The sequence below is a fragment of the Perognathus longimembris genome, chromosome 5 (assembly GCF_023159225.1).
Source record: "Perognathus longimembris pacificus isolate PPM17 chromosome 5, ASM2315922v1, whole genome shotgun sequence".
NCBI classification, from domain to species: Eukaryota; Metazoa; Chordata; class Mammalia; order Rodentia; family Heteromyidae; genus Perognathus; species Perognathus longimembris.
The window spans coordinates 75,324,511-75,345,047 of NC_063165.1; the positions used below are offsets into that span (position 1 = coordinate 75,324,511).

Below are 20,537 nucleotides of genomic sequence, written 5' to 3' on the forward strand. Positions count from 1 at the left end.
CCCTGAAATGTAGTACTTTTTAGCCTAGAGTAATATTTCTTTCTTTCAATATACTCCAAGCTACCCGTACTTTCTCTTTTCCTTAAGAATACTCCTGATTCCTTTAATTAGCTTAGCTTTTACAAATGTTTAGTGGGACCATTAGATTGATTTTTAAAAGAAGAGCTAAAATAAGGTAACTAGTAGAATTTTGCTTGTCTCTGTCAGTAGGAATTCATGTAGTTCTTGTTTATTTACAGGTAATGAGTGTGTATATGACAACTACCTTGAAATACCTTTGGAAGAAATGCCAGATGCGGATGGGGTAGCTGGCACCCCCTCCCTTATTCAAGAACCATGTTCTCCAGCCACGTCCAGTGAAGCATTCACTCCCAAAGAGGGCTCTCCGTACAAAGCTCCCATCTACATCCCTGATGACATCCCCATCCCTGCTGAGTTTGAACTGCGCGAGTCAACTATGCCTGGCATGGGCCTAGGAATATGGACCAAAAGGAAGATTGAAGTAGGTGAAAAGTTTGGGCCTTACGTGGGAGAACAGACGTCAAACCTGAAAGACCCAAGTTACGGATGGGAGGTAAGAACACATTTTCAGTTGTTTATACACACACGTATTCAGATCTGTATTTAAATGATCATATATATGTATATATATATATATGGAAATTCCATTTGATGGAAATCATATATATATGTATACACATATATATATGTATACACACATATATCATATATATGTGTATACATATATATATATATGGAAATTCCATTTGATGGAAATCAGTCCTTAAGGATGAATTTCCTTATGGTTACACTTCTTTTTTTTTTTTAACTGTTATCATTAAAGTAATAACTACAAAACAACTTCTTTTTTAAGGTAATAGTAACAATAAGTAACTTTTTATTTTTAAAAATGTTGTTCTTTAAGTGGTTGTACAAAGGGGTTGCCATTTAACAAAACAGTTTACGATTATAATACGTCTTGATCAATGCCACTCCTTTCAACATTCTCACCCATCCCTCCCGCTACCCGCCCCTTCCCTCACTTTTCTTAATTTTGTAGGCTGTACATTGGATTCTTGTCTGTATTTTCCCTCTCTTCTCTTCATTTACCCCTTTTCCCTTGAACCTACACTACCCCTTTCAAGTACCTGCTTCCTGGTGTTTCATTTTGCTGAATTTTGATTTTGTCTTTCTAAGGAATTACATTATTTGAGAGTATGCAAGCATATATAAATGGTCTCACTTCCTCATTGCTGCTTAAAGGTATAGGATATTAGCAGAGAACTTAACCTAAAGAATGTTCAATGAATCACCATCATCAACTTAAATCTGGAGGAAGAAAACCTTGTTGTTTTATTTGTAACATTTAGAAATGTTGAAAGCAGTTAATAGCATGTAGCATTAGCAAACAGACTATATTGTAGGCCCTGCTTCTTGTGTTTTGTCATTTAAGGAAAGATTGAGATGATTGGATAAAAACACTTGCTTTCTTCATTTTTATGACTTTCAGTTAATTGGGTCTTACTTTCAGTCTACATTTTTTTATTTTTTAGTATCTATTCTGATGTTTTTCCTCTTAATTAAATAAGGTAAATCTATTTCATTTTTAATTTTATTTTATTGTCAAGGTGACGTACAGAGGGGTTATAGTTACCTATGTAAGGTAGTAAGTACATTTCTTGCCAAACTTGCTACCCTCTCCTTCATTTTCTCCCACGTTCCTCCCTCCCTCCCCCAAGTTGTACAGTTAATTTCCAGCGTATTTTCTTGTATCTCAATTTTATATGCTTCTAGAATGTGTTTCTAGAGTATGTGCATCTAGAATGTGTACGTCTAAAATGTTTCTAGAATATATGCTTCTACAATGTGCTTCTAGAATGTGTTCTCTGTACTCATCATTAAAATCTGTGGTGATTCTATATTTAAATTAATTTAATGAATAATTCATGAATAAACATAATAGCACAAAATGGTTATATAAATTAATCACTGGCTTTGGCCATACTTTTCAAAGTGCCCATCTGGCAATATCTAAGAATTAGAATTCATGACATGATTACAAACTCTAAATTAATTTTATTTTAATAAGAACAAGTAACATGTTATTCTTTTGAGTTTGTAATTTCTGTAAATATTTAGTGTGTGTATATATAGAGAGAGAGATAGATATATACACATTTACATTTATTTTGGCAACTTGAAAAAGTTTATGACTAAATCATAAGATCATAATCTCTGGAAAATCTTGTCTAGCACAGAAAAATTTGTAGGCACCTCTTCTTGGGTTAAGAAGTAGTTTGGGATACGATTTACTTTGGTTTCCTAGTATGTCAGTGAAACAGAAATCAGATAAAGTGATAAAGTAGATTTATTTTGTTATGTTCTTTTAATATTTATGACCATTAATACAATATCTGGTGAGTTTTTAAATAGAAATAAGTATGCATTACCTTCAGGACTTAATTTCAAGTTTTGTCTCTTGTTTTATACATGTTTCCTTGTGAATAGGTTCAAAATGCCAAAATAAAATAATTCATGTCAAATTCTGAAATTCCAGTAGTTAAGATCAGGATTTCTGGTGATTACATGTGAGAAATCTTTCCTCAACTTTGTTTTTGCTCTCAGTCCCAGTAAAATTGTGGTTTATCTACATTGCTTTTCATACATGCAGTGATAAGGGACTTTTAAAAGTCACTGTAGCATTAACTGATATGTGAGCAGAATACATTTTAAGCCAAATGGGTTCTAACTTTACGTCATTATTGTTCACCTCAAAATAATGGCTATAAACATTCTAATAATAAGTAACTCATTAAAATTTTATTACAAAGTCCTAAACAGTAAGTGCAGTACTGGTCAAAATTATCCTGAAGGATTGGAAGAAACCAAGCTTAATAATAAAAATCATTTTGCAAGTATAGGGTAGGTAAAGCCAGGACTGAGGCTCCTTAATCCAAATGCCTCTGGATTGGCTGATGAGCCTTGGGCGGGGGGTGGTGGTGGGGGGGCAGTCTTCATTTAGAGGAAATTTAAAAATGGTAATATTTTCTCCTTGGAATAAAATGTCTTCAACAAATGCACGAGCAATATTTATAGTGAGAAATAGAAAATGATTTCTTTCATTATGTGGAAGGTGAGTTGTTTTCCTTACTGGGAATACAAGATGCTTTTGTAAAATAGCTCTCTCTCTCTCTCTCTTTCTCTCTCTCTCTCTCTCTCTCCTTCTAGAATTCAGCTAATGGTTGATTCACTAGTGTTCATTAGCATTTTAACAGTACCATCACTTTTTAAAAGTTATTAAATTTATTTATTGTCAAAGTGATGTACAGAGGGGTTCCAGTTCCATACATAAGAGAGTGAGTACATTTCTTATCCAACTTGTTACCTCCTCCCTCATTTTTCTTCCACCTTTCCCCTACCCATTTCCTTCCCCTCTTCCCATTTCCCTCTCCCCTTTCCCCTGAGTTGTACAGTTGGTTTACAGCATATAGTTTTGTAAGTATTGCCATTGCATTGGTTTGTCTTTAATCCCTTATCTCTCCATTTTGATGTTCCTTTTCCCTTCCCTAGTTCCAATAAATATATATACAATACTCAGAGTTGAGATAAGTAACTACATATATTTCACAATACAAATTTTAATCTTCACAATGATGAAAATCATCATTTTAACCTACAAAGCATATGAACTCTATGAACTGTAACAAAATCATTTCTTCCAGATCAGGTGATATGTACATTTCTTCCTTTTGCTTAGTATCATCTGTTCCCTCTTTCTCTCTCATTTCCTCCCTCCCATCACTGCCCTTAAGTTGCTTAGTTCACTTTCATCAATATCCGATGTAGTTGATAGGCTCCTCTGCTGTATTTTTTTCACCTGCTTTGCACTCATTCTGTGCCCTCCTCCCTGCTTTCCTCAGATGTGCACATGTATACACCATATATGAGGTAAAGAATATAGAGTCATCTAAAAATATAATAAGACAATTTCAGAAGAAGTCCTTTGTTTCCTTATCTTTGGGGTACTTTCCAGTCTGTAAATTATTTTAGATACATGTGAAGAGGTGCTTGGGTCTTATTATTTGGTCCTTTTTTTTTCAAAGATTGTCATGGTCTCACTGTATATTGGTAGAGTCCTGTTTACTTTGTTAAATCTCAGTGCATTTTAAATCAAACCCACCATATCAGGGAGACCATGCGCTGTTTGTCTTTCTGTTCTTGGCTTATTTCACTCAACGTGATTTGTTCTAGTTTCATCCATTTCCCTATGAGTGCTATTATTTTATCCTTTCTTATGGCTGTGTAAAATTCCGTTGTATATGGGTACCATATTTTTTGTTCTATTCATCAGTTGGGCAGCTGGGTTGTTTCCGTATCTTGGCTATTGTGAACAGTGCAGCAATGAACATGCAGGTGCAGGTATCCTTGTCGTATCCTGGTTCCTTTTCTCAGGGTAGATGCCTAGGAGTGGTATGGCTGGGTTATAGGGTTTAGGTTTTTGAGGAACCTCAAACTGCTTTCCAAAGTGTTTATACTAGTTTACAGTCCCACCAGCAGTGCAGTAGGTTTGCTCTTTCTCTGCATCCCCTCCAGCATTTGTTGTTGTCTGATTCAGAATATAGGCTATTCTGACTAGGGTAAGGTGGTATCTCAGGGTTGTTTTTAATTGCATTTCCTTTACAGTCAGGGATGGTGAGCATTTCCTCATGTGTTTCTTTGCCATTTTTATTACTTCTGAGAAGTCTCTCTTTAGCTCCCTTGCCCATTTAGTGAGTGTTGGGGAGGGATTAGTTTCTTAAGGGTACCTTCACTTTTGACAGTATAGGTTTGTTGCTCTGGAGGTAGTGAACAATCCAGAGAAAGGCTTTGCTTGATTTTGGTAAAAGTTAACTATGGATGAGCAGATGAGTTCTTGACCCTATTTAGTTATCTCCTTTAAAACCCCTCCACAAAAACCCCTTAACCTTAGTTAATACAAAATCTAATCCTGATCAACAAAGGCACTTTTCACAAGATATCTTCTTTTTTTTTTTTTTTTTTTTTTTTTTGCCAGTCCTGGGCCTTGGACTCAGGGCCTGAGCACTGTCCCTGGCTTCTTTTTGCTCAAGGCTAGCACTCTGCCGCTTGAGTCACAGCGCCACTTCTGGCCATTTTCTGTATACGTGGTGCTGGGAATCGAACCCAGGGCTTCATACGAGGCAAGCGCTCTTGCCACTAGGCCATATCCCCAGCCCCTTCACAAGATATCTTTCCACACTTCTACATGTTTACTTTTAACTGTCCTAAAGTCATAATTTTCTTGAACTGAACCACATTTGGCTACATAACTGATTGTTATCTAATTTAGCGACTCCCTTTTAATTATTTAATTATTTGTTTATTTACTGGTACCAATACTAGGGCTTTAGCACAGGGCCTGGGCACTGTCCTTAAAGTTGGTTCTCTACCATTTGAACCATAGCTCCAGTTCTGGATCTTTGGTAGTTCATTGGCGATAAGAGTGGAATGGACTTTTCTACCTGATCTGGCTTTGAATCATGACCTTCAGAGTTCAGGATCCTGAGTAACTAGGACTGAATGTATGAGCCATAAGCACACATGTCTACTTTGCTTTTCAAAATGATAAATTGAAAAAGAGAAAAAACACCCACTGAAAGAGGGCTGGGATGTAGCTCAGTGGCAAAGTGCTTGCTTAGCAAGTGCAACGTCCTGGGTTTGATCCCCAGTATCAAAAAAGAAAAGAGACACACACACACACACACACACACACACACACACACACACACACAGAGTGAGAGTTCAAGTAGGTCCATGGAAAAATCAAGAATCTAGAATTTATTCATGTGTAATCAAGACTAACCTTAGCCACTAGTCATGTGATATTACTCAAATTTGATTGGTTTCAGCTTTTTTACTTCACCAATAGATCAACAATACTTTCTCCACATCATTAATTATGAAACTTCAGTTAAGTAAAGAAATACGATAATCTTTCAAAAACAATATTTAAGGAGAAATATAGAAGGCGATATAATAGCTAAGGGCCTCTTTTCTAAATCTATTTCAGTAATTTTTTACAAGTTTACTAAATTTTTCAAGTAAAGTACTTTGAAAATTCTTGTTTTCTATTTTGGAAATACAGGATTTTTTTTGAGGATATGATATATCAACTAAAATAGAGTTAGGTAAAATAAGCCATAGATGTTTTAAGCACTAGTATCCATTTGGTAAGGAGGAAACTTAAACATAATATTAGATAGGGATTGTTACCTTAGAATGTGTGTCACTTTTATCATGTTGGATAAAATTCTACATTGTGTGTTAAGAACTTAACACATAGCTGCTAAAATAAACTCAATAAATGTTAAAACAAAAACACAACTTGACTAAGATACAGATCTAGCATGCGGTCATTACACTAGACAAAGGCTAATTATAATTAAATGTGCAGATTGACTTTTTAAAATTACTGCTCTTTCCCTCACTTCTGTTTCTGCCAAGTTCAGTTGTCTTTGGAATGGTCTAAGTGATCTTATTTGAAAAGGAAGCAGCCAATCTTTCCTAATTAACATTCATTAACTGGAAAGAGCAATCTATGGAGTAGTTTGTAATAGTCTGAGATAAGTCATTGGAAAAACTGTATAAAATTTTGTTGGAATATTTTCATGAGTGTTTTGTACTTATTTATTTATTTTTTACCTATTTTTATCATTCATTATCCTAAACATTTGTAGGTCAGAGGTTTTATAGCAGCTGATGATAATGTATCTACTGTGTGCCAACTTCTTTATTATTTATGGTCATCCCATTCAGAATTGCTCTAAATTAGATTGGTCATTTAAAAATATCAACTATGACCTGGGCACTGTGTAGTTCTTGCCTGTAATCCTCGCTACTCAGCAGGCTGCGACTTGAGGAGTGCCGTTCAAAAGCCAGCATGGGCAGAAAAGTCCCTGTGAGACTCTTATTTCCAGTAAAAAACAACTAAAAAAAATTTGGAATTCACATGGTGGCTCTAGCTTTGATCATAAAAAAGGCTTAGGGACAGTGCCCAGGCCCTGAGTTCAAGCCCAGGACCAGAAAACAAACAAAAAACAACCAAGTATGAGCTTAGTGTTTCTGCTCTCCAAAGCCAACAGATATTTATACATAAAAATTAATGACATATATGGACAGTACATTTTTTTCTTAGATGTTGTTAAATAGGAAGGAATAGTATTACTGGAGTCAGAAATTTAGTAAATAATTTTAATGCAGTACTTTTGAAAATACATTACATTCAAGCAAGATAATCCTGTAATGCAATACTATAATATTTGTCATGTTGTTCAATATTAAATTTATTACATTTGTAAGTTTGATTTCAAGTCCCACAGAGGTTTCTAAGATAATGAGGCATGCAACCTGTATGTTAAATGAAACAGGAATATCCCTTTAAGCCAGCAACAATCTCATACTTTCAAGATGCGTAGGAACGGTGGCAGTCAGGAAACTGGCAAATGTTACATGTGTTGTAATGAAAAAAATAGGCTAACTTGGGATTTTAGAGCTCAGTACTACATACCTTTTTAGTTTAAAAAATATTTTCAGCTTTATTGGGGGTATTATTGGAAAATTCAAATTTTATTAGTGTGGCTCAAGTGATAGAGCACCAGCCCTGAGTGAAAAAGCCAAAGCAAGAGCATGAGGCCTTACATTTGAGCCCCAGAACACATATACTCTCTCTCTTTTACACACACACACACACACACACACACACACACACGGACTCTGGGGTATGGCTCAAGTAATAGAGTATTTGCCTAACAGATGTGAGGGCCTAAGTTCAATCCCCAGTACTACCATTGATCAATTAATCACCCAAATTATTTTCAGAAACATCAAAAGGGGATTCCATTGATAGTGTCCTGCAGAACTTCAGGACACCATCAACATGTACTTCTATCACTTGTCTCTCACACAGTTAGCAGCTGCCTTCAAAGATTCTCTCCTCTCCAGATTCCCTCACTCACTCTCTTCCTGACCTGGGAATCTGCCTTTCTAGTTTAATGTTTTCAGAATGTTATCTGATACAGTCTTTCCCCCATTCTCTGCTTACCTAATACTTGGAAGATGATTAAAAACAAAGAAGGATCCCATGGCTGGATTCCAAAAATGAGAATCTGCTTCTTGGGGGTCAGAGTAAGCAGATGATATTTGCAGACACCTCTGCTCTGCAACCTCACGTTCCTGGCACACCCACATGGAAGGTTTCCATATATTTCGCAGGCTAGTCTGCCGTCAGCTCTTGTTACAGTCCCGTGGGAAGTGGTCAGCTCTGTGCTTCCTTCTCAAGGCTGACAGTGCTGTTTTCCCTCTGACACCAAGGGTTCACCGCCCATACTCCCCAGGTGTGCATGGCATGTCACTGAAACCTCAACTTCTTGCCAGCCACAGGTGTGCATGGTTTGTTTTCGCTGTTTTCATTACTTAAGTTCTTGTGGCAGTAATTCAGCAGGTGTGTGGTGCCAGCATAGAATCTTCACCCTGGCACAGAAGCTAGCTGCTCTGTGTTTTTTAAAGGTGATTCTTGTTGGTCTGGGAGCACTACCAGCTTGAAACCTATTTTCTTGTTTTTCCTGGAAGCCTCATCTAAGGATAAGACCCTGCCTAACTGATGAGTTAGGATGAAATCAATTCGGATAAGCATGGAGCACCTTTTTAGATGAGCAGTTTAGGGGAACCTCGTCGATAGGCAGAACAGGTAACCTGACTCTGCTCTCATGTCTGTTTTTCCCCTTCCCAACGTGAGCTGGTATCATTACAATTACAGCAATATAGGAAATCTTGGACTTAGCTTCCAGTGGGATGTAAGTCATCCTAGGTGCTTTGTTGACACATACATTTTTTTCCCCATGTGATTGAAACTAAGCAGTAGGAGCCGATAGGGAGAATGGTCCTGTGCAGATTCTTCCATCTTTCTGGGATCTCCCAAGGAAGTCATGAATGCCAGGACTCAACCAAATCAGCCGAAGGCAAGGTAAACCTGGAGATCATTCCAGACCTTGTCTAGCTTTCATGATGCGGGGGGGGGGGGGGTGGTCAAAGGAAGCTAGCCCTAATGACAGTGAGGGAACCAGAGAGCTAGAGATGGAGAGAAACTACTATCAGTCTCAGTCAGCACCATGGGGCTGAGGGAATTAACCTTTCCCTAACCTCACTTCTCTGATCTCATTAAGCACTAGTGCTTTGCTTCTTATGGCTAGGTCATGATATCTAAAAAATAGACCTACACTCCTCAGATGAGTCCATTTTCCTTTTTTTAGACCCTTCCCCAGTTTTCTCCCTAGAATCATACTTGGAGTGTTTTGTTTTGTTTTTACTTGCATGTACATTTACTAGCCTGAGTGGAGTTTGGAGGGCAAGGAGGGAGGGCCTTCCCTCCCTCCCTCTGGGTGCCACCTCTCTCTGAGGTGCACCAGCCAGAGGATAGTTGTGGTTATTGTCCCAGAAACACACACACACACACACACACACCACAAGTTGATAAACAGAATATTGGAACTGTTTTTCTTACATATCACCAAGTTGCTTATTCTCCTTAAGTACTTGTAATGTGTCACAGGAGTTCTGGTCTCAAAGGGCAGCAAGTGGCACCTGTGAATTATTCTTCAGATAAAGGGGTATCACTTGTAAGGATCTAGCTTTCTGCCTGTGTCTTAATCTTTTACAGTGCAAATATTTTTACATACATTTGACCTAAAGTTATTCTATTAAATTATATGGAGATGTAAAGATTACACATTGGATAAGCCATTAAAATCGGTTTTATAGCCATTATCTTCTTAGATTTCATGTGTTCATCTTTATCTGTTGCTGATACAATGTTTATAAACTATAGTATCTCTTGAGGGCTCTTTTGTAACTTTAACAAACAATTGAAGTAAACCTTTACTGTGAGCTCCAGGATTGAGACTGGTCAGGCCTAAGTTAATTGTTTGCTCAGAGTTCATGTCCAACTCACCATCACTTCTCAGACAAGAGGACTAAAATAGCTTAAAAAGAGAGAGATTCACAAAGGAAAAGAATTATCATTGTGTTTAATAAGAGAAATGACAAGCAATCATAATTCTTTCCATTAAGTAAATATGTTCGCAAAATTTATTATGAAATGACACATTATGCGAGCCAGGAATCAAAGATGACATCCTTGCATTAAATCCGGTAGATGCCATTAAGTAAAACAGTCAATATGTCACTAAGCCACGGCCTGTAAAAATTAAATTGATTTGGTAAATGTAAGTAAGATAGATCTGTTTGCTTTCATCATCAATTTTGAGTGGGTGAACAGGTGATGTCACCAGCCTGGGAGCGATAAAGATGCAGGACCATCTGGAAACGCAGGTGATGAATGTGCAACTGCTTTTGGATAGTGACAGTGCTGTGGTATGTTGTCACTTGGGATGCAGTACTTAATAACTTTTCAATACCATCATAATAAATTTCACTGCCTTATTAATATAGAAATGGTGAGTTATTACCAAGATGGTGAGTGTAAATAACAAGAGATGCAGCCGTCAAAAGCTGATTGTTTGGGCATGTTTCTTTAAGCAACACAGTTCAGTCGCGATAATCAACCTATGTCTGTACCAGTAGAGTTTATTGCACTTGTCAAAGGAAAAAGTAGTATTATTCAAAATTATATGAAGTCGTAATAAACAAGTTTAATATATTATCAGACTTTTCCTGTAAGTTTCCAAACATGAGGCAGTCAATCATTTTTAATAATGTCTTTTCATGTAAAATAATGTCCTTATGCAATACTAATATCCTTTCTTAACTATTCACAAAACAGTCCACTTCTTTGTGTGTGTGTGTGTGTGTGTGTGTGTGAGTGTGTGTGTTTTAAGGGGTATTTTTATTTGTCTTTTTCAGTCATTTGGAACTCTGTGGCACGAAATCCTTTTGCAAATAAAAAGCTAAGGCAGAAACCTTAGAACATTTCATTAACAAGCTTGAAAGTTGCTGAGCACAGGCCATGTCACACGTTTCAGTTTTAATTGAACAGATGTACTTAAAGAGTAAACCACAGCAAACGAAATACAGACAAAATTATAAACACGTGTTCCTAAGGAGCAGGCAGGAAAGAGCCTCTGATGAGCATGTGTTGTGTGTGTTTTATGAAGCCAAAGACTACCACTTCATAAGTTTGTCACTGATGTCCCCGTTTAATGAGGAGAAACAAAATATGTAGATAGGTGTAAGTTGAAGATGAATTACAAGATCAATCACTTTACACCGTTCAGGATGTCCGACATTGTTCAGTGGGAAAATAATTAGAGCTGGGATGTCATTCTTAGTTCTTTTTTTTCACGTCATTCTTGTTTGGCTGGGGATGGAATATGGAAAACTTCCTCTTTCATGCTACTGGGATCTTTATATTGTTTCAACAAGGCTGACTTTTAATTCTGACATTGTCTTTCAGGCTACAGTCTGCCAGCCTCTTAAATGAAATGCCTCTCCACTATTTCTATTACTGCTGAAAAGAGAGCCAGCAGTCTATTAACAGGCAATAAAGTTCAGGAAGCCCAGGACTCATTTCTTGGGTCAGAGGTGAAAATTGCATACTAAATGAAACAAAGGTGTGCCTTGATCGCTCAAGAAGCAGCAGCAGAAAGCACACGTGTTCTGAGCCAGTCTCCCACTTAAAGGGGAAGGAATAATCATAATAGCGTTGGCCGATAGAGTTAAGTAGTCAATGGAGAGAAATTATCTCAATCTGACAAATAGAGTCTTCATGGGAGATAAAGTTTCTAATGACATTAGATGCATATATTTACCATTTAATTCAACAAGCCTATTCCTTAGGGCTTTGGTGTAACTACATTTCCCCTAAAGTTTAGAATTTTTTCTTTTTTGCCAGATCAGAGAATAATGATCATTTGTCAGAAGGCTGCAAAGTGAAACACAGTTGGAAGCAAAGAATAGGAGATGGAAAAATGGCTATTATTGTTTCCCACCTTAGACAATATTAATACCAAGTTTTATTGATGCACAGGCTGTGGTATTTTGTGGCTGGACAGTAGGTGGCACAGTATAGTGGGGAAAAATGGAGAAATTTTCATCTAAATGATTTTCATCTCATCAGATGAACTTCCAAATATGTCATCAGTATACACAGCACAATTTGCGAAGAAAAACAAAAACAAAACCCAGCACTAAATAGTTACAAAATGTGCTATTTGGTTGAGGAAAAGAATGAAATGGATCACCCGGAAATAGAAGCAAAGGTCTAACATTTCATCAGGTAAAGTGTGTGTGAAGCAGGAAAGCCCCAAGAATAAAGGGGCCCTTGTGTACGGTGGGCTTTTCCTCCCTGCTGCTCTTGGTCTCCACTTGATGAAGTGTATTAGTGGCACACATGGAGCACTGTGACTCTTGTGTCGCCCTTTGTGAGACTGTCTGTGCCTTTGTTCCTCCTGTCACTCACTTGTTCTTTCTTTAGCCCAGCCACATTGGTAACCACAGTATCTACTTGCAAATAGATTTCTGTAAAACCATATTATCCTTCAGCATCTACCTCCCTAGCCCCAGTCCCAGCCCCCTTCCTCAACAATCTAGCTATTCATGTGGCATAGCTCCCTTGCTTGTTCTGTGCCATATGTCTAGTGGTTTGTGTTTCAGAGTCTGTTATATAGTGGAACGAATACTGGGATAGAGGCCAGCAGCCTGGAGCGCTTGCTCCAAGGCAGACTTGGGACCTTGGAAAAGTCATTTGACTTTCTCCTTTCCTCTCTCTCTCCCTCCTAACTGCCCCCTCCTCACTGCCAGGTATCCTATAGCCCTAGCTCTCTAAGTCTTCACATTCTGTCTTTACACATCCTCATTTCTAATTTTAATCTTTATCTTTCCAATTATGTTCTGTATTATGATAGCTTTAGAGATTTTATTTATAGTGAGACCATGTTTTGGTACTCTGGGAAGGAAGTTAATTTCAAATGAAGTGGAAAATAAAGGCCTATTTCACAATTTCTTTTGTATAAAACTAGTGTATATTGGCTTTTATAGATCGGAAATGAAAGTACCTTTGATATGTATGTTTTCTTTTTTGATTTAATGTTATAGCAGGGAAGGCAGCTTAAGACCAAAGCTTTGTTTTGAGAAGAAACAATCTGGCTAGAGAGCAGAGTCTATTCCTGGTCATCTTTGAAAAGATGCAGGTATGAATTCCATTCTGTTCCTGAAGCATGACAAGTTCAGAACCAATATAACATTGTATACTTTACACAGTATTCAAGATTACCATTTGTGCCTCTTTAAAACATAACTTGGGTAAGTGTGATTTTTGAGGGAGAAAGGGAGAGAGAGAGAGAAAGAGAGAGAGAGAGAGCAGGAGGAGAAGAAGGCAGCAGATAAAGAAAAGACTGAAGACCATAGTTCCTTCATTCAATTTCTCTACCATAGAAGAGCTTCGTGATCTTAAATAAATACTTAATTTTTTCTTAATTTCCTCACCTGTAACAATAGGGGGCTATAATAGCTGGATTGACTTTATAGGACTTTTGTGAATAAGAATAGAAGATGACATTGTAAAATCCTATATAGGATTTAGATCAGGGCTTGGTATACTTCAGTAAACAGTTCACAGCAAACTGATTTTTATTCTCCTCAAACTGGGGTGTGTTCTTTGTTCAATCCTAATTTTTTTCAATTAGTACCTAGTTGTTGAGCGGGTCTTAAGACTTTCTGGGCAGTGATTTACAATTCATATATTCAGACTCTACAGAAGATCCATTGTAACTTGTAACATGTTAAACTTTGCTGTTTATCATTATTTTTGAGCATTTGGAATACAGGAAGTAACAAAAGTAGCATTTTTTTCTCACAAGGAAATTTTAAAATGGTACTAGAAACTGAGAGCAAGTTCTTCAGCTAGTAGGAAATTGAGAAGAGAATATTTGAATTATAACTGAAAGATTTATAGCTGAAAGGGAACAGTAGCTCAAAGCTTTTTGCCGGAGTGTGGTGAGAAGCATCCTAAAGGAAGAGTTAGAAGGGTGGAACTAGTTACAGCAGGCCCCTGCTTTCCTGGAACTTAGTTATCTCCCTCCATTAAAACCCTGTGCTAATGTCCTTAACCATCTGCAAGACTGAACTGCTGAAAAGCTGGCACATGCTGAGAATCTTCAGTTACACAAACTGCTATATTCTGTGATGTCCTACGATCCTCTCTTCAGGTGGAGGCTTCTGTTAGAAACAGTGTGGATTTGGAGATACACTTAAATGGGATATTTAATAAGAAATAAGAATTTTTCTTTTAAACTTAGAAAAGGCATTACTCTTGGGAAAGCTAGACATGAATATAAATGATTTTGATGAGAGAATTTTCCTTTCCAAATACAGAAACTCTCCTTTGGAGATGTTAATTCAATAATGATATTATCAGCAATGTAAAGGTTAAAAGAATTGTCAGGTTTGATTATAGATGAGCCAGGTGAAAAGATCTTAATAGTGCTTGATCAAGTTATGACTTATTGTGTACAGTGTACAATGTTCCTAAATGGATCCTAGACCACTGATTTAGAGGTAAATCACAATGGGATCATGGTGAGGAGGTGGAAAGTGTCACGTGCTGTGCTTGAGGGAAGATTCACCATCCTTTACAAATCCTCTCCCTTGATGAGACATGGATCTCCAATTGGTGTTCAGGCTCAGCAAATCTTCCACAAATCTCAGTCAGAGCATATGATACATACCATGAGGAGCTTTGTGGGTTTCGACGTCTGGGCTGCAGAGCCCCAGTTGCATTTCTCCAAGTAGTTCTAGGAAGAGAATAGTTTCTTTTCAGTATCAGTTCCTGTGGAATAGGAAGAGAGGGGCTCCATTAGGTAATGTGACACATGCTATATAAATAGGTGAAGATGACTTTATTTCATTTATTTATTTTGCTTGCTTAATACTGGTAGACAAGAATGAGTGCTGGTGGAATGGGCAGTAGGATCAGCTTGCTTCACTGAATAAACAGAGATGAAACACGATCAAAGTAGGATGATAGAATTCATCGGACAAGCTGCTGGAGGTGAAAATGTAGCACGAGGCAGGAAGGACTTCCGGTGTCTGCTGCCCTTCACCAAGATTCTGTCAATGAGGATTTGCCTTTATCACTTAGACTTCTTACTTTCATCCTTGTTATAACTTTTATGTGTTGATTCTATCTTTATGGAAAAACTTTTATTTACTCATCCTGAATTAAATAGTATCTACTTATTTTAGTCCAGATCTTAAATTATTCTTTCTGGAGAGGCTCAACTTTGTCAATTCCTCTTTTGTTTATTTGTTTTAGGCCTCAAAACTCTTCTCCGCCAGAGTTTTCTGTGGCTGTAGATAAGAATATGGCAATTATTTCTTGAAATAATGCACTTCCTCTTCATGTACTGTGTAAAACTGAGCCACTGAAGTAGATTATGGAACTGTAAAAAATATGTTCTAATAAAAATGGATTCATGTTTATAAACATGAATATGTATTTTTTTTCAGGAAGCATGGAAACATCTATTTCATTTAAGTCCTTTGGTGGTTGAGATGTGTCAAAAAACCAGCCCTTTATTTCAAACTACCATTGTGTTAGCTCTGACATGGAAAAAACAATAATCAGCTGCCATTTCCGGCACAAACTAAACAGCAAACAAATGACAGTGCATCAAAGACTTTGAGAGAGTTAAAAAATGAGAAGATGCCAAAAGAAGAAAATGCAAAATGGTCCCCAAATCTTCTGTTTATGGGAACAGATTTGCTAGTGTAAACACATTTTCCCAATTCTTACTTTAGGGAGTTTTTGTTTGCATGGAAAATTGGTTTTCAATTTGGATTTATATACAGCACTGATGAAGTACAGAGGGTAACATGTGATTGCAGAATTCCTACTTTTTTCTGTCCGTTTATAAATTCCACCGATGAATATTATTTGTCTACTAGAAGTTCTCATACACTACCCAGAGATGACAGCATTGAATAGTGAAGTCTCTTATTCCTCCCACTTCCCCTCTTTTTCTTTCCTTTTAGTTATCTTTTTGTCTTTTCTTCTGTTTAGCTGAATATCAATATCTGTTTATCTCATACTTTAACATAAATGGAATGTCCACCATATATATGTGAGTGTGTGTATGTGTGTGTACAGACATACAGATATACATCTATAGTTAGTCACTAATAGGCACATTTGTCTAAACTTGAAATTATTTACAGGTGTTAAGCATGCACTTATGGAAAAGGGAACTGGTATTTGAGGTCCATAAGAAAATAATGCATCTTAATTTACGAATACTTTATTCTCTATTTCTTGGTTACTAGGAGAACAAAGCATACTTTCATAACTTAATGTCATGAATGACTACAAGCAGGAGATAGAGATGTAGTTTAGCTCTTTCATGTGGTTCCTAGAAGTATTCTTTCTGGCTCCAAAGATCTATTAATATTTGGGCTTCATAGCAAAAACGTTATAAAGTTTTCTACTTTTGAAGACAGAGTTGCTCATGAAAATCTGTGACATATAGTCTTAATGAATGTTAGCCACATCATAAGGCTCATGTTCTATAGTTGTTAATATTTCCAGTATTAATAAAAAGAAAAATTATCTAAACTACTTACTGAGTTACTAGCAGCTATTGGTCAGCTTTCTAATGTGCTTTTAAAGTGCAATCACCATATGTCATGATCCATGGCATAAAGAATAGAAAGAGAAATTCAGCCTCCAGGACCCCAACACTATGCTGACATCAAATTTGGCAGATTTTGAGAATTCTATGATCATTTTTTTCTCCTTATGTGACATTACGCTTGTTCATTCTTCAAAACCATTTGCCTTAGCATGGGGAATTATAGATAATTTGATTCAACAGGTTTAAGTTACCATTTTTATCATGAAAAGAATAGCTTAGCATGATCCCGATTTTCCTTGGTTTCCTCCCATTCTCGAAAGAAGCAGAGGTATTCACATTTCTTTGTCTAACAGTTTTATAATGTCTTAAGAGATTAACAGTGAGCATGAATGAGAGCCTAAGGATTAGACAACAAAAAGCCTGGGGCGTCCACTACCTTCCTTGCAGATTTTACATTTTCCAGCATTACTGAGCGAGTATAGAAACTAAGAAAAGATAATAAGTACCAGAGTCTCAAAAGTGTTTAGTGATTCAAAAAATTCAGATGTCATGTCAGAACTGACAGACTGATGGAGCCTTCCGTGGCAGGACCTACTTTTTTTTTTTTTTGTCTTATATTCAGCTCTTATACTGAGTGAATGCAGATGTTAGTGCCGCACTCCAGACAGACAGTCAGTGAAATATGACAAGCTGTCAACAGAGTTACACTACGTTGATTTGGCTAAAATATCCACAAGCTTTATAGTTTCTCTTTATATATGTATGCATATACAAAAAAACCTTCTTACCTCATTTGATCAAGAGATTGAGAACTGCCAAGGAGATCCCGTGTACATATCATCCTGTGAATATCTTGAGTCTTTTTCTCTAGGGAAATTAGACATAGCAAATGAGTTCTAATGCACCTCAAATGTCACAGTCATTTTTTTTACTTTATATTTTTTGTTCATTTCTCATTGTGCCTCAATGCAAGAATATTTTCTTTATTAAAATTAGGAATCAGAATGGGAAGTTAAAAGTCCCAGGGGCTACTTTAAACAAAACAAAAACAAAAACAAAAACAAAAAAATGTACAATCAGGGAAACTGAAAATGTGATTTTTGAATAATCAAGAACTAAGATCTCTTGTTTTTATTCTTTTTATTGAAGTCAATGAAAATCAATACTAGCAAGAGAAAAACTCCCATTGAAAACTAAGCTTCTAGCCCTTTATGAAAATCCATCCTGTTTTCCAAAATAGTTCTGACATGTAGTTTTTTTTGTTATAAAATTAGAAAACTTTTTTAGAAAGGTAAAGTGGACAATGTGACAATGTATTTATATTGGGGGATGAGGCTTTCTTATTAAGTGACTATTTTTTAACATAAATTTTAGATTCACTTTTAACTCTGGAATTTAGAAGCCAGAGCAGGCAAAAGTGGAACTAACCTAATCAAAATTAAATAATGAGCACAATTTTGACAATGTGCTACTTGTAGTGATACTAATGTCTTTAAAGCAAAGGAGACATCAGTGATGGCATTTAACACACTATTTTGTAGTCTCAGGGTACAATAATAGTTTGCCTTTTACCCATATTGAAGTGGTTCTGTTATAGATAATCTATTTGATTTTGAATTACAAATTGTTTAGTGGAAGATTACTTTGCAATCCTAGTTTGCACAAATTAACTTCAGTTTGTACATTCACTTTTGAAAATTAAAGGTGAAAGGAAAACATGAGCCACCCTGGTTTTGTTCGTTTATATTGTCACTGAGGACATTATCATACAATGAGAAACTGTTCTATAATTTTTGAAAAATGAAAAGTCAAGAAATTTTGAAGATAGCATCTAGCCAAGTGTTTTGTTTTGTAACTCCCACCTCTTGAACTAAACAATCAAATGAAATTATGCATATGGAGGAAATGATTTAGAATATGTTTCGCTGCTAATCGCACTCATGCTGAAGTTTTAAATTTCATCTGTCTGCTCAGATCTATTGTGAGCCATTAAGTGGCTTCCTTTTTTCCCCGACAAATTGAATGGTGCAACTGCAAGGAGCTCTTTTGTTCTTTTAATTCAGTCAGCATGGAAATGATTTTCTCATTTCTTCATTGTGTCAATAAAATAGAGTTGTACAGAGCTGCTCTAATCAGCTTAGAGTGCTAATTCATTGCGCTGGGACGCTATCTGTGTTTGGCTACAGGTGGGCACTCTAAGGGGTCAGTCTCCAGGGGAGTGTAATTGTGTGTCTCCCGGGGCTTGTTTGCAGAATGACCTGAAGCTGAAGTCCCAGCTCAGGAAGGGGGGTGGGCAGAACTGAACAAACATATGCCCATGCAAACATATACAGCTGGATTTTCATGGAGTCCATTCACTTGCTCTGGCATTCGGAGGCTTTAGCAACATTCCTTGCATTTTATCTATTCTCGGTTTCTATGATTAGCCATAAAGCAGGAATTCTTTTAAATTTTGCATATATTTTCTTCATAAGGGAGTAAGCTATTTAGTATTTCTAAGACATAAGTTCAAGATTCTGCTAGGATTGAATATAGGGTAAATGATCTAGCAAACTAAAAAAGAGAAACAGGAGAAGTGCCAATCCTGGAAAGTATGTTCTTTTGTGTCCTGTGAAAGTAACTGAATACATAAATATGGAAATATTATTAGCAAGTAAATTAAGCTTTATGAGCATTGAGGAATTTCTGGCAACTTTGGAAGAAAAATACTGATCAGTTATTTGAAATAAGGAAAGAAATAATGCCCAGCATTAGGTTTGGGGGAATTAATGTGTTATTGGACTGAGGCATGGCAAATCTTTCTGGAATTATTATCTTTGTGTCAAAACATGCTTTGAATATAAACTTGTTTACTGGGTTTGACATGTTTTGTGTTAGAATTAAAAAATGCCATCACATCTTTTTATTTGTTCCTAATACTGTGTTTGACTTTTTGATTTTGGTATAAGATGAGATTACTTCCACTCTCAGTGGAAAGTCTTCAGGACTTTATACTCAAGTCATTATAAAACAGCTTTTTTTTTTCAGAGATGAAGATTTCATATAAAATAGCAGTAAGGAGATTTTTGAGATAGAAAGAAGTAAAAGGTTTCAGCGTTGTGAATTTACTGCTTACTTTCCTCACAAAATTTAAGTCTTGTTATTAGAAAAGTACACCTTTCTTATTAACAAAATAATTAGGGAGAAATGACATATCACCTGGATAATTTGAGAGGAAATTTTATAGACACATTACAATAAATTCAAAGTAGCTCAATGACATATTACTTTTCAGAATTTGTATTGTTGTGTGACAGGTTCAGCAGAACAACAATTGGTTTATAGAACCAGTGCAAAAGAAAAGATTATCATTCTCACATTTAAAATACATTATTAGTCCCTTTTTAAAATTTCTTCTTTCCTTCTTCAACTAATGTTTTACATAAATACCATCACTGATTTGGTTGATCATATAACCCTGAATCTTCCTGAAAAACATTCAGAATTACACTGTTATTGACCTTGCTTTATTTAGGATTGATTTGGAGTCATATCAGGAGAAAATATGACAGTGTGTGACAATGATCCTTTTTCCGTTATGTAGAAATATTTCTGAGTGGATGCACTCCAAAATAATCACAACTTAAATTCCTTAACTAGAGTGAATTCTCCATTTTCATTATTGCTTATGATTAATGATTTTTCTGATATAAGCAGTTATCCTTTTCAAGCAACAATAGTTTGTTACTTTTTTCTGAAATTGACAAAGTACTTTCCTTACTGAATTTTTTGTTTTGAGTTTTCTTTGTCCTTACTCCCGGTCTCATTATTCTATTCATTTTTCCTTTCTAGACAACTGAGTTGAGATGATTTTAGCATTAGCTGTCTCTATCAAATAGCCAAATCCTTTGGGAAAGTTAA

General features: G+C 36.3%; 1 protein-coding gene across 9 annotated transcripts in view; it reads left to right on the forward strand.

Moving 5' to 3' along the window:
- The window catches only part of Mecom (MDS1 and EVI1 complex locus), a 568,324-nt gene that overhangs the window by 288,714 nt on the left and 259,073 nt on the right, over window positions 1-20,537 (forward strand). For all 9 annotated transcript variants that reach the window (XM_048347168.1, XM_048347157.1, XM_048347162.1 and 6 more), the window contains exon 2: window positions 240-574. In XM_048347168.1, the coding sequence (XP_048203125.1) occupies window positions 240-574 (335 nt within the window). The remainder of the gene's footprint in view (window positions 1-239; window positions 575-20,537) is intronic.